Below are 14,694 nucleotides of genomic sequence, written 5' to 3'. Positions count from 1 at the left end.
CTGTACCCAAACGAATTTGATGTCCTTTTTTTCCCACAAACAGAGCTTTCTTTTGGTGGTATTTGATCACCTGTGCGATTTTTTGATCATGCGCTATAAACAAAAAAAGAGCGACAATTTTGAAAAAAGAACAATATTTTTCACATTTTTTTAGATGAAATTCTCAAAAAAAAAATGTAAAAATCAAAATTTTTTTAACATTTTAGGTTAATTTGTTGTCTGCTACATGTTTTTGGTAAAAATAATCGCAAAAAGCGTATTTTGATTGGGTTTGCGCAAAAGTTATTGCGTTTACTAACAACGGGAAAGATTTATGTCATTTTTATTGTTTTTTTTTTTTTTTAACTAGTATTGGCGGCGATCTGCGATTTTTTTTTTGTGGTACTGCGACATTGCGGCGGACAGATCGGACCCTTGACTGATATTTTTAACACTTTTGGGGGGACCAGTGACATTACTACAGTAATCAGTGCTATACATATGCACTGTTACTGTAAAAATGACACTAGCAGGGAAGGGGTTAACTTTATTGGTGATCAGTGGGTTAAATGTATCCCTAGGGGTGTGATTCTAACTGTGGGGGGGGGGGGGCGTGGCTTGTGATGTAACCACAGAGACATACGATCCTACATAGCAGGATCGTATGATCTCTGCAGTTAGACCAGGGAGAATGACAGACGGCTGTGCTTACATCAGCCACCTGCCTTTCTCCCTCTCCAGCGGGAGATTGCGAGTGGCCGGCAGACATCGGAGCCGCCGGTCACACGCGCGGGGATCCCTGTGAACGAGCGGGGGCGGGAGCATGCCTCCGGCGGCGCGCGCTCTCCCCCGGCGGCGCGTGCTCGCCCCCTACAGGCTCCTGGGCGAGCGGCGTAGTCCTACGTTGGTTTGCCCAGGAGAGGCTGACTGCCGCAGTAAATAGTCGTGCGGCGGTCGGCAAGTGGTTAAACATGTTTTTCCAAGTGTGAGCACTGAGACAAGGACCAGTCCAGTATCTTTGGGTTTTTATGTTTATTAAGAAACTTGGATGGGAGAAGGGTTGAGTGGGATACTCCAACAACTGAACTATGCACAATTAGGCAGGGACTCTAGAGAATGCTGCTTGACGCTGATTAACGCTGACTTGACGCTGGTTAACGCTGGCGGAATGCCTGTTAATGCTGACTTGACGCTATGACTTTGCCTTTGACTAACAAAGTCCTTTTTAGCTCCCTGATGTACTCCTTCCTGAGGTAGCTGACTGTATACTTTGACTGCACTGCTGAACGCTTCAGGGCCCACCCTGGCGCCCCCTTTCACTTCCCTATCTTCAGGGCTTTAAGACTTGGCACCCCCTTTCACTGCCACAACTACTGGTTAGCTGGCTCCTGGATCCCCTTGACCTTCTGGAGTGGTCCCCTTTCCTAGGCAGACCCCTGGGCAGATCTTGAATACTCACGATACTGTTTTTTCTGAAGACTTCTGCCCAGCAGCTCCACTCGGTCAGCAACACTCTGGACAGTGGCGGCTGGTGAAGTTTTAAGATGGGGGGGCGCAAGACCCCGCCCTTCTATTTTGGCCCCTCCCATTTCTCAGAAGCCACACCCCTTATAGACCCCACCCATTTTGTCCCCTGTATTTTGCTTGCGTGAACCAATTCTCCCAATATATCACATATTAAGGGCTCCATCAGTACTAGTATATCCCATAATAGGGAGCAGGGGCCCTATTATGGGATACACTGACAGAGTGGCACAAACCCCACAGTACAGGCCCCTTGTACAAACCCCACAGTACAGACCCCCTAGCACAGACCACACAGTACATGCCCCCTTTCAATGCAGTGACCAGCGTACATGCCCCCTTTCAATGTAGTGACCAGCGTACATGCCCCCTTTCAATGCAGTGACCAGCGTGCCCCCTTTCAATGTAGTGACCAGCGTACATGCCCCCTTTCAATGCAGTGACCAGCGTGCCCCCTTTCAATGCAGTGACCAGCGTACATGCCCCCTTTCAATGTAGTGACCAGCGTACATGCCCCCTTTCAATGCAGTGACCAGCGTACATGCCCCCTTTCAATGTAGTGACCAGCGTACATGCCCCCTTTCAATGCAGTGACCAGCGTGCCCCCTTTCAATGCAGTGACCAGCGTGCCCCCTTTCAATGTAGTGACCAGCGTACATGCCCCCTTTCAATGCAGTGACCAGCGTGCCCCCTTTCAATGCAGTGACCAGCGTACATGCCCCCTTTCAATGCAGTGACCAGCGTACATGCCCCCTTTCAATGTAGTGACCAGCGTACATGCCCCCTTTCAATGCAGTGACCAGCGTGCCCCCTTTCAATGCAGTGACCAGCGTACATGCCCCCTTTCAATGTAGTGACCAGCGTACATGCCCCCTTTCAATGTAGTGACCAGCGTACATGCCCCCTTTCAATGTAGTGACCAGCGTACATGCCCCCTTTCAATGCAGTGACCAGCGTACATGCCCCCTTTCAATGCAGTGACCAGCGTGCCCCCTTTCAATGCAGTGACCAGCGTACATGCCCCCTTTCAATGCAGTGACCAGCGTGCATGCCCCCTTTCAATGTAGTGACCAGCGTACATGCCCCCTTTCAATGTAGTGACCAGCGTACATGCCCCCTTTCAATGCAGTGACCAGCGTACATGCCCCCTTTCAATGTAGTGACCAGCGTACATGCCCCCTTTCAATGTAGTGACCAGCGTACATGCCCCCTTTCAATGTAGTGACCAGCGTACATGCCCCCTTTCAATGCAGTGACCAGCGTACATGCCCCCTTTCAATGTAGTGACCAGCGTACATGCCCCCTTTCAATGTAGTGACCAGCGTACATGCCCCCTTTCAATGCAGTGACCAGCGTACATGCCCCCTTTCAATGCAGTGACCAGCGTGCCCCCTTTCAATGCAGTGACCAGCGTACATGCCCCCTTTCAATGCAGTGACCAGCGTGCATGCCCCCTTTCAATGTAGTGACCAGCGTACATGCCCCCTTTCAATGTAGTGACCAGCATACATGCCCCCTTTCAATACAGTGACCAGCGTACATGCCCCCTGCAGAGGTATGGCAGTGGGAGAGATGGGATCAGGCAGAGGGATGGTGGTGGGAGAGATGGTCATGGGATGAGGCAGAGCAGAGGGGGATGGCGGTGGAAAGGCTGGATGGATGGATGGATGGATGGTCATGGCCCATGATGACCATCCATCCAGCCTTTCCACCGCCATCCCCCTCTGCTCTGCCTCATCCCATGACCATCCATCCATCCAGCCTTTCCACCGCCATCCCCCTCTGCTCTGCCTCATCCCATGACTCATGGGATGAGGCAGAGCATAGGGGGATGGCGGTGGAAAAGCTGGATGGATGGTCATGGAGGACTGACAGGACAGGAGGACCACGAGGACTCACCGGTGGTGATGTCTTCTTCCAGCAGATGACCTCCGGTGGTCTGGTCTCCTCTCCGGTGCCGCCGTCACTCCCGTCCGGTGTCCACCCGACTCCATCGCCCGCGGTCCGGTCCACTGCTGCGAGTGACGTCAGCGGGGTCAGCGTTGGATGTCCTGGATGCTGTGATTGGTCCAGGCTGGAGGCTGGACCAATCACAGCCAGGAATCCACGAAGTGGGGGTTTCCAAGGAATCTGCCTTGCGCCCAGGTTACGCCCCCCACGCCCCCCAGAAGGCAGCCAATCGGCGCCTCTTCTGGGTGGTAACCCCACCCCCCCACCCCCTCCACATCGGCTGGCGGCGGCGAACGCAATTTTTTTTTTTTTTTCAAACTTTATTGCTCGTTTTGCAATCTTTTTTTTTTTTTTGCACCGGCCGCCACTGACTCTGGATCTCCTCTCTGCAGCCCAGCTCAACCTCCGGTCTCTTAGGCCGACTGCCTGGACCCCCTTCACTCTCTGACAGGAGGAGAGACAGCCGTCACCTCCTCCCGGGACTGATGCTCCCGCCAAAAGACGCTCTGTCACGCTCTGTCACATGCCCCCTCAGGATTTATTCCCAATCCCAGGGTGCATTGCGGCAAACCCCGCCCACTGGGACAGTCATAAACCCTAGTGTGCTATTGGCTAAGTTTTCTCCACCGTCCAACAAGATCCCTCATTGGATACAGTGGGGAGACTTCCCAGACTCAACAGACATACCTGGAAACAAGTGACAGACTAGCTAACAATTCAGCCCCCCCCCCCCCCGATAAGCAGACAGGGCCACATATGCATTTACCTAGCACTTACCTGGGAGGGTGCTACACACATTATACAAAAAAATTGGGCTAACTTTACTGTTTAGTTTTTTTTTTTTTTTTAATTCTCTAGGGTCTTTGCTAAAAATAAATATAAACTTAAATAAATAAATAATATACTGTATATATATTTTTTTTTTTTTTTTTGGGAGGGTTCTAAATAATTTTCAAGCAAAAAATACTGATTTTAGCTTGTAAGCAACAAATGTCAGGAAAAGGCGTAGTCTTTAACCACTTTACCGCTGCTCACTAGAGCTCTACTGCGGCAAAGTGGTTCGATAACGTCTGGCGACGTAGACCTACGTCGCCAGACATTCCCCTCTTTCGGTGGAGCGCGCGCGCCGCCGGAGGCTCGCTCCCTCTGTATTCAGTCACAGCGGGAGTCGGGCCAGGGGAGGAGCAGCGGCGATTGCCGCTGCTCTTCCCCGATCGTCGGGGGAATCGAGTCTGGAGATCCGCTCGCTTGTGTAAACAAAGCGGGCGGATCTCCTAAGTGACAGGCAGGGTCAGATTGCAGGGTTCAGCATAGCTGAACCTGCGATCTGTCCCTGTGTCACTCAGTCCCCTCCCCCCACACATGTCAGTAAGCACCAGGCATACATTAACCCCTCCCTCTCCAATAAAATTAACCCCTTCCCTGCCAGAGTCATTTTTACAGTAACAGTGCATATTTATATTTATAAAAAATCGCAGATCGCCGCCATTACTCGTTAAAAAAAAAACTCCAAAAACGACAGAAATCTTTCCCTTAGTTAGTAAACGCAATAACTTTTGCGCAAACCAATCAAAATATGTAGCAGAAAACAAATTGGCCTAAAATGATAAAAAATTTTGATTTTTACATTTTTTGGGGGGGAATTTCATATAAAAAAATGTGAAAAATATTGTTATTTTTTCAAAATTGTCGCTCTTTTTTTGTTTATAGAGCAAAAAGTAAAAATCGCACAGGTGATCAAATACCACCAAAAGAAATCTCTATTTGTGGGAAAAAAAAGGACATAAATTTCGTTTGGGTACGGCGTTGCATGACCGCGCAATTGTCAGTTAAAGTCGCACAGCGCCGAATCGCAAAAAGTGGCCCAGGCGTAAGACAGCAAAATCCCCCGGTGGTAAAGTGGTTAAAGCGTAACTCCTTTTTTGTTGAGAAAAAAACATTCCCCTCTGGGTGATCTCTGTACATTACAAGGATTTTAACAAACTTTGTTGCAGATTCCGACCTTTTGTTATTCTGAAGAAATCATTGTTTGTTCCTCTGTGCTGAGTGGGTCAAATGGGAGTGGTTTCATAATTATCTATCAGCTGTGGCAGCTGCAGAGCTCTAATTAGGGAAGTTGCTGGGTCTGCATCCCTTTAGACGTGTTCCTATTGGCAGTATCTCACCAAAAATGACATTTTTGTTGCAGGGGATGCCAGAAATCTGACTTGTATCTTAGTGCAGACTTCTGGGAAAATTGGTGAGCCAATCACACAAGCAGGAAATGATTTTTCTGGGGGTGTGGCCAGTATACATTCTGTGTACAGAACACCTCCAGGTAGCCATATTGCATTATATTTTCAAAAAATTACAACTGCTGCAGATTGAAAAGGACTGGTAATTTTTTAAAATAACATTCAATCACCAATCAGGCCTGTATGGTAGAGTGGCCAGACGGAAGCCACTCCTAAAAGGCACATGACAGCCCATCTGGAGTTTGCCAAAAGGCACCTGAAGGACTCTCAGACCATGAGAAACAAAATTCTCTGTTCTGCTGAAACAAAGATTGAACTCTTTTGCTTGAATGGCAAGCATCATGTCTGGAGGAAACCAGGCACTGCTCATCAAATGATCGATACCCTCCCTACAGTGAAGCATGGTGGTGGCAGTGGGGAAGTTTTTTAGCGGCATGAACTGGGAGACTAGTCAGGATCGAGGGAAAGATGAATGCAGCAATATACAGAGACATCCCTACTCAAAACCTGCTCCAGAGCGCTCTGGATCTCATACTGGGGTGAAGGTTCATCTTCCAACAGGACAAGGACCATAAGCAGACAGCCAAGATAACAAAGGAGTGGCTACGGGACAGGTCTGTGAATGTCCTTGAGTGCCCAGCCAGAGCCCAGCCTTGAACCCGACTGAACATTTCTGGAGAGATCTGAAAATGGCTGTGCACCGACGCTCCCCATCTAATGTGGAAAACGTTAAGCGCTGTGAATATTTTCTGGATGCACTGCAAGAGATAGGACAGACTACAAGACAACGGCAGCCCCATGTTGACCCCCTGTCGGATGTACTCATTGAATGCATCGATTTTCCCGCATGTTGCAGATCATTTGTTCTCCATAAAACAAGGAACTAGGCTTTTACTGTGCACAACAATGGCCAAGTCAGAAGGAAGATGTCCCAATGACAAAAGATTTATGCAAGAATGTGCAGATCTCTCATCTTTGGCTTTCAATAGTTAGCCTTGCTTTGGCCAACCCACCGGCCTTGTCTTACTGCTGAGGGGTCAGGAAGAGCTTTGACTGACACACATGTAGGCAGTCGTGCAGTCTGCTTTCTCCACTGCAGGTGGCGCTGCACCACAGCGGCATTGAGGAGGCAGATGAAGTCAAGAGGAACTTAGTTCCTCTATGATTTCTTGGGTCACAGGGGACATCTTGGGTCAGGCAAAGTCCATTTAAGACAATGGCTCCCGGGCTTGGCACGCACAAGTGAGTAGTGTAGGGACATGTCACCAATCTGTCAGGGACAGTACTAACAGCAGGGAGAGGTTCCAGACAAGTAGGTTAAGAGTAGGGATACGCTATCCTTTCTGCAAAATATACAAATATTTCATATCATATCCTTTTACTGCGTGTCATTCAATGTACCTAAACGTCTTGTAGTCAGATTCTCGACTTCTGTTGTATTTCTTTGTACTTTTTCTTATTGAAATAAAATGTGAAATAAAACAGGTTTCTGTGATCATTTCACAAGCCCAACCCCCATACAGTTAGAATCACTCCCCTAGGCTCACATTTAACCCCTTGATCACCCACAGTGTTAACCTCTTCCCTGCCAGTGTCATTATTACAGTAACAGTGCATATTTTTAGCACTGATTACTGTAGTAATGTCACTGGTCCCCCCAAAAGTGTCAAAAATGTCAGTTAGGGGTCCGATCTGTCCGCCGCAATGTCGCAGTCCCGCTAAAAATCGCAGATCGCCGCCATTACTAGTAAAAAAAATAAAAATAATAAAAATGACATAAATCTTTCCCGTAGTTAGTAGACGCGATAACTTTTGCGCAAACCAATCAAAATACGCTTATTGCAATTTTTTTTTTTTTTACCAAAAAATATGTAGCAGAAAACAAATTGGCCTAAAATGTTAGAAAAATTTTGATTTATAATTTTTTTGGGGGGGAATGTTATATATCAGAATGTGAAAAATATTGTTTTTTTTTTTTTCAAAATTGTCGCTCTTTTTTTAAAAAAATTAAAATTGCACAGGTGATCAAATACCAGAATTGGCCTAAAATGTTAAAACATTTTCATTTTGAATTTTTTTTTTTTTTGGGATTGTTACATAGCAGAAAGTGAAAAATATTGTTTTTTTTTTTTTTTTTTTTCAGAATTGTCGCTCTTTTTTTGTTTATAGCGCAAAAAATAAAAATTGCAGAGGTGATCAAATACCACCAAAAGAAATCCTCTATTTGTGGGGAAAAAAGGACATCAATTTTATTTGGGTACAGTGTCGCATGACCGCGCAATTTTCAGTTAAAGTAACGCAGTGCCAAATCGCAAAATATGGCCTGGTCATTGAGGGGGGAAATTTTCCGGTCCAGAAGTGGTTAAAAAAGAGTTTGACCATCTCTATCCAAAAAAAAAAAAACATATAGATACATTTGAAAAGCTATAGTAACAGGAATACATAAGCCCCGTACACACGTACCGATTGTCGGCCGTAAATATTCGGCCGACGACCGATCGTAGGCTTGTCAGTATGATGCTTCCGACAGCCGACAGCGCATTGTCGGCCGAACAGAATCTGTCGTGCAGACTTTAAAATTTTTGTTGGCCGTAACCAGAACGGCCGATTGTTCGCAAGTCAGTACAGAATTCGGCCGACAACAGTCAGATGAGCAAGACTGGGCATGCTCAGAGAAGAAAAAACACACGGAAAGTCAACCAGCACATGACATCACTTCTGCAGTCGGCTGTTGTTGGCCGACAAAATTCGTGTGCAGTCTTTTGCACTTTTCAGCCGACAGGACAGTAGAGATGTACCGAACGGTTCGCCGGCGAACGGTTCCCGGCGAACTTCGAACGTTCGCGTTCGCCGCTGCGGGCGAACATATGCGATGTTCGGTCCGCCTCCTATACATCATCAGTGAGGCAAACTTTGACCCTGAACATCACAGTCAGCAGACACATTCCAGGCCAATCAGCATACCTCCCTCCCACACCCTCCCACCTCCTATAAATAAGCAAGGGCAGCATCCATCTTAGATCATTTCTGTGTTACTGAGAGCAGGGAAAGTGCTGGTGCTGCTGTTATAGCTAGGGACAGTTAGTCAGTGTTCCCGGTCTTGTTAGTCAGTGTTCTTGGTACACTCCTGCTGTAAGGACAGCACCCCAAAAAGCCCTTCCTAGGGCTGGTATTTGAGGTTTTTTTTGTATATATATATATATATATATATATATATATATATATATATATATATATATATATATTGTCCCCAAAAGCCCCTTTGAGGGCTGGTATTTGAGTATTTTTTATATATATATATATATATATATATATATATATATATATATATATATATATATATATATATGTAGCATGTCCAGAAACAGAAAAAAAAGATCATATAGGTGTAAAAGGGGTTCCCTCCATCCCTGCTCTACTGAAAAATTATCTTTTTTTTTTCTGGTTCTGGACATGCTACAGAGCTGAAACTTCACAGGTACACTTTTTAGACCCCCTAGACACTAAATCACACAAAAAAAGTTCTTAAAAATTGTCATTTTTGATAGAGAGCCAATTATTGGAAAAAAAAAACTTAACAAAAAAAACATTTATTTGGATTTATTGTTTGGGGGGGTCTAAAAAGTGTACCTGTGAAGTTGCAGCTCTGCAGCATGTCCAGAACCAGGAAAAAAAGATCATATAGGTGTAAAAGGGGTTCCCACCATCCCTGCTCTACTGAAAAATTATCTTTTTTTTTTCTGGTTCTGGACATGCTACAGAGCTGAAACTTCACAGGTACACTTTTTAGACCCCCTAGACACTAAATCACACAAAAAAAGTTCTTAAAAATTGTCATTTTTGATAGAGAGCCAATTATTGGAAAAAAAAAACTTAACAAAAAAAACATTTATTTGGATTTATTGTTTGGGGGGGTCTAAAAAGTGTACCTGTGAAGTTGCAGCTCTGCAGCATGTCCAGAACCAGGAAAAAAAGATCATATAGGTGTAAAAGGGGTTCCCACCATCCCTGCTCTACTGAAAAATTATCTTTTTTTCTGGTTCTGGACATGCTACAGAGCTGAAACTTCACAGGTACACTTTTTAGACCCCCTAGACACTAAATCACACAAAAAAAGTTCTTAAAAATTGTCATTTTTGATAGAGAGCCAATTATTGGAAAACTTAAAAAAAAAAAAAATTCTTTGGATTTATTGTCTGGGGGGCCAAAAAAGTGTACCTGTGAAGTTTCAGCTCTGTAGCATGTCCAGAACCAGAAAAAAAAATAGAATTAGGGTTAGGGCTAGGGTTAGGGCTAAGGTTAGGGTTATTTTTAGTGCTTAGGGTTAGACGGTTAGGGTTAGAGGGGTAGGGGTAGGGCTACTAGCTCTAACCCTAAGTATCTCACCGTAACCCTAACCCTAGCCCCTAACACTAAACCTAACCCTAACCCTCTAACCATAACCCTAACCCTCTAACCTTAACCCTAACCCTCTAAGCCTAGCCATAAAAATAACCCTAACCCTAGCCCTAACCCTAACCCTAGCCCTAACCCTAATTCTATTTTTTTTCTGGTTCTGGACATGCTACAGAGCTGAAACTTCACAGGTACACTTTTTAGACCCCCCAGACAATAAATCCAAAGAAATTTTTTTTTTTTTAAGTTTTCCAATAATTGGCTCTCTATCAAAAATGACAATTTTTAAGAACTTTTTTTGTGTGATTTAGTGTCTAGGGGGTCTAAAAAGTGTACTTGTGAAGTTTCAGCTCTGTAGCATGTCCAAAACCAGAAAAAAAGATAATTTTTCAGTAGAGCAGGGATGGTGGGAACCCCTTTTACACCTATATGATCTTTTTTTCCTGGTTCTGGACATGCTGCAGAGCTGCAACTTCACAGGTACACTTTTTAGACCCCCCCAGATGCTAAATCCAAAGAAATTTTTTATTTTTATTTTTTTTTTTAATTTTTCCAATAATTGGCTCTCTATCAAAAAATTACAATTTTTAAGAACTTTTTTTTGTGTGATCCCTCTCCGGCATGCCACAGTCCAGGTGTTTGTCCCCTTGAAACAACTTTTCCATTACTATTGTGGCCAGAAAGAGTCCCTGTGGGTTTTAAAATTCGCCTGCCTATTAAAGTCTATGGCGGTTCGCAATGTTCGCAGGTTCGCGAACATTCGCCGATGTTCGCTAACAGCGAATTTTATGTTCGTGACATCACTACAGGACAGCACCGGACAAAAGACGGCCGATCGTTCGGCCGACATTCGGTATGTGTGTACGGGGCTATAGACTGCCACTGATCTGAGAATTCTACGTGCCTAGCTTCAATACATTCAGGACCACTGACCCTAAACCAGCTTGTGGATTAGGCAGTCATAATAAAGTCATCTGTATCGGATGGACATACTCGTTCAGCCTCAGTCACTCCAAAAGCATTGAAGTCACTGGATGAGCATGACAGCCAGACAACTAGAAATTTAAAAAGAAGAGGTGAGCAATGGCGGCTCATAGGTATCCTCGGCCATACAAACGAAGGATGAAAAAGTTTCCGTTAGTGATGATTCATCCACTGACCTGTTTGATATGCTCTCTTTTCTGGTATTTCTCACTGTAATACTGTTCTTGCCGGAGGTTGAGAAGCTGCTGTTGCTGTTGTTCCTTCAGCTCTACTAATTTCTGGGCCATTTCTGCATCCAATGCGGCTAAATCTTGTTCAACAGAAGAAGAATTATGATCCGGACTCCCCGATTCACACCTGTAATGTAGAAGTAAAGCGTTAGCACAGCCAACACCCTTCAAAACTGGTTGCAACTTCCCAAAACGCCATGGCTTCTCCCATTTTACTTTCTATTCTACAGGTTCCGAAAAATGGTATTATTAAAGCGGTAGTATACTCTAATGAAGAAAAAGAAAAAACCCTGCAAGACAAAGGCATAATGAGCAAGCATGCATCGCATACTAGCTGATTATGAAAAACTTACCTTAGAACGATTCCCCGACACGGACTCCCGGACACCGCTGTGGGAGCGGACATGATCCCTCGGCATCTCTTCCGGGTTCGGCGGCGCCGGCGCTGTGAGTGGCCAGAGCCGCGGTGACGTCACTAATTTTCCGGCAATTTTCGGCAAGAAACTCTGAAGGTCCGCCGGACCTTCAGAGCGCATGCGCCACACTCGTCAGCGGCTGCATGCAGTGGTAATATCTCCTAAACCGTGCAGGTTTAGGAGATATTAATTATACCTACAGGTAAGCCTTATTATAGGCTTACCTGTAGTTAAAAGTAAAAGAAAGCCGCTTTAAATGGACGGCCACTCCAGAGGTATCATATTAACAGCTTAAGGACCGCCCCACATACATATAATGCGGCAGGGCCACCCTTATAGGGTAACTAAACTTTTGTAGGGGAAAAATAGCAAATAAAGAAAAAACAATATAGCGTATACAATTGCGACACAAATCATATTGTAATTAAATGTTATTAAAAATGACCTTTACTTTTCAATCTGCAGGTGTTGTCATTTTCTGAAAATGCAATATGGCCGCCTGGAGGTGTTCTGTACACAGAATGTATACTGACCACACCCCCAGACACATCATTTCCTGCTTGTGTGATTGGCTCACCAATTTTCCCAGAAGTCTGCACTAAGATATTAGGCTCCTTTCACACACTCCGTCCGTTGGACGGAGTCCGTTTTTCTCAGCGGGGGATCGAGACGCCGATCCCCCACTGAGCAGCAGGAGGACAGCTGTGTCTCCGTGCTGTGTGCGGAGACACAGCTGTCATTTCCCCATGCATCTCTATGGGGGAAATCGGATGGGAATGGACCGTTGGTCAGTTCTCATCCGATGCCATCCGATCCGATCCACTGGACGGATGGAAAATAGGGTTTCCATCTGTCCAGATTTGACGGATCGGATCGGGTCGGATGTCTCCGCTGCCATCCAATGCCCCATAGGAATGCATGGGGGGACCGTTCAGATCCGCCAAAAAAACGGACAGGCGGATCTGAACGGTCCGCCTGTGTGAAAGGGGCCTAAGTCAAATTTCTGGCATCCCCTGCAACAAAAATGTCATTTTTGGTGAGATACTCCCAATAGAAACACATCTAAAGGGATGCAGGCCCAGCAGATTTCCGCATTAGAGCCCCGCAGCTGCCACAGCTGATAGATAATTATGAAACCACTCCCATTAGACCCACTCAGCACAGAGGAACAAACAATGATTTCTTCAGAATAACAAAAGGTCGGAATCTGCAACAAAGTTTGTTATAATCCTTGCAATGTACAGAGATCACCCAGAGGGGAGGGAATGTTTATTTCTCAACAAAAGTGGAGTTACGCTTTAAGAGCAAAATCACGTACCTGTACATGATTTATTTTTCCTAGTCTGGGGCGCACGCGCCTGTGCTGCCAGGGACCCACTCCCGCTGTGATTGGACACAGCAGAAGCTTATCAGCAGGTCCTTACGATTATTCGGAGAGAGGCAGAGCGTCGTTCTGCTAGTAAGGAAGGAACACAGATCTCTGTCTTTCTACAGTGCAAGAAAGCACTCCCAAGGAACACATTTAACCCTTTGATCACCCCTGATGTTAACACCTTCCCTGCCAGGGTCATTAGTACAGTGAAAGTGCATTTTTTTTTTTTAGCTCTGATCACTGTATTAGTGTCACTGGTCCCCAAAAAGTGTAACAGATTTGTCCACCGCAATGTCACAGTCCCGCTAAAAATCCCTGATTGCCGCCATTGCTAGTAAAAAATATATACAGGTTCCTGTGTCCCCCTTTTGAACTGATGGTGCCTGAGCCCAGATACAGGAGGGCTGACTGTACTGCACACAGGGGGGCCTAGATGGGGAGCATCTAGAACCAATCCCTTTGCAGTGCAGCCTGGGGGAGAAAGAGAAGGAGAAACTGGTAGTGCTGCAGTGGGAGGCAGAAGATCGGTGTCTGCAATAAGAGTACAGCCGGCCCTCCTGCTCAGCAGGTTCCTGTGTCCCCCTTTTAAACTGATGGTTCCTGTGCCCAGTACAGGAGGGCTGATTGTACTGCACCCAGGGGGGCCTAGATGGGGAGCATCTAGAACCAATCCCTCTGCAGTGCAGCCCGGGGGAGAAAGAGGAGGAGAAACTGGCAGTGCTGCAGTGGGAGGCAGAAGATCGATGTCTGCAATAAGAGTACAGCCGGCCCTCCTGCTCAGCAGGTGCCTGTGTCCCCCTTTTGAACTGATGGTGCCTGGGCCCAGTACAGGAGGGCTAACTGTACTGCACACGGGGGGGCCTAGATGGGGAGCATCTAGAACCAATCCCTCTGCAGTGCAGTCTGGGGGAGAAAGATGAGGAGAAACTAGTAGTGCTGCAGGGGGAGGCAGAAGAGGACCTGCGTCTGCAATAAGAGTACAGCCGGCCCTCCTGCTCAGCAGGTGCCTGTGTCCCCCTTTTAAACTGATGGTGCCTAGGCCCGGTACAGGAGGGCTAACTGTACTGCACACGGGGGGGCCTAGATGGGGAGCATCTAGAACCAATCCCTCTGTAATGCAGCCTGGGGGAGAAAGAGGAGGAGAAACTAGTAGTGCTGCAGGGGGAGGCAGAAGAGGATCGGTGTCTGCAATAAGAGTACAGCCAGCAGGTGCCTAGGTTCCCCATTTGAACTGATGGTGCCTGGGCCCAGTACAGGAGGGCTAACTGTACTGCACACAAGAGGGCCTAGATGGGGAGAATCTAGAACCAATCCCTCTGTAATGCAGCCTGGGGGAGAAAGAGGAGGAGAAACTAGTAGTGCTGCAGTGGGAGGCAGAAGATCGGTGTCTGCAATAAGAGTACAGCCTCCCCTCGTGCTCAGCAGGTGCCTGTGTCCCCCTTTTAAACTGATGGTGCCTGGGCCCGGTACAGGAGGGCTAACTGTACTGCACACAAGGGGGCCTAGATGGGGAGCATCTAGAACCAATCCCTCTGCAGTGCAGCCTGGGGGAGAAAGAGGAGGAGAAACTAGTAGTGCTGCAGGGGGAGGCAGAAGAAGATCGGTGTCTG

At 46.4% G+C, this 14,694-nt stretch overlaps 1 protein-coding gene across 1 annotated transcript in view; it reads right to left on the bottom strand.

Annotated features, from left to right (window-relative positions):
- Positions 1-14,694, bottom strand: part of PLCB1 (phospholipase C beta 1) — a 1,154,983-nt gene that overhangs the window by 123,244 nt on the left and 1,017,045 nt on the right. Inside the window, exon 27 of the mRNA XM_082249959.1 lies at positions 11,243-11,423. Within this exon, the coding sequence (XP_082106085.1) occupies positions 11,243-11,423 (181 nt within the window). The remainder of the gene's footprint in view (positions 1-11,242; positions 11,424-14,694) is intronic.

This window comes from Pelophylax lessonae (assembly GCF_965119305.1).
Source record: "Pelophylax lessonae genome assembly, chromosome: 3".
Lineage (NCBI taxonomy): Eukaryota > Metazoa > Chordata > Amphibia > Anura > Ranidae > Pelophylax > Pelophylax lessonae.
This window is presented reverse-complemented; position numbering and strand designations above follow the sequence as displayed.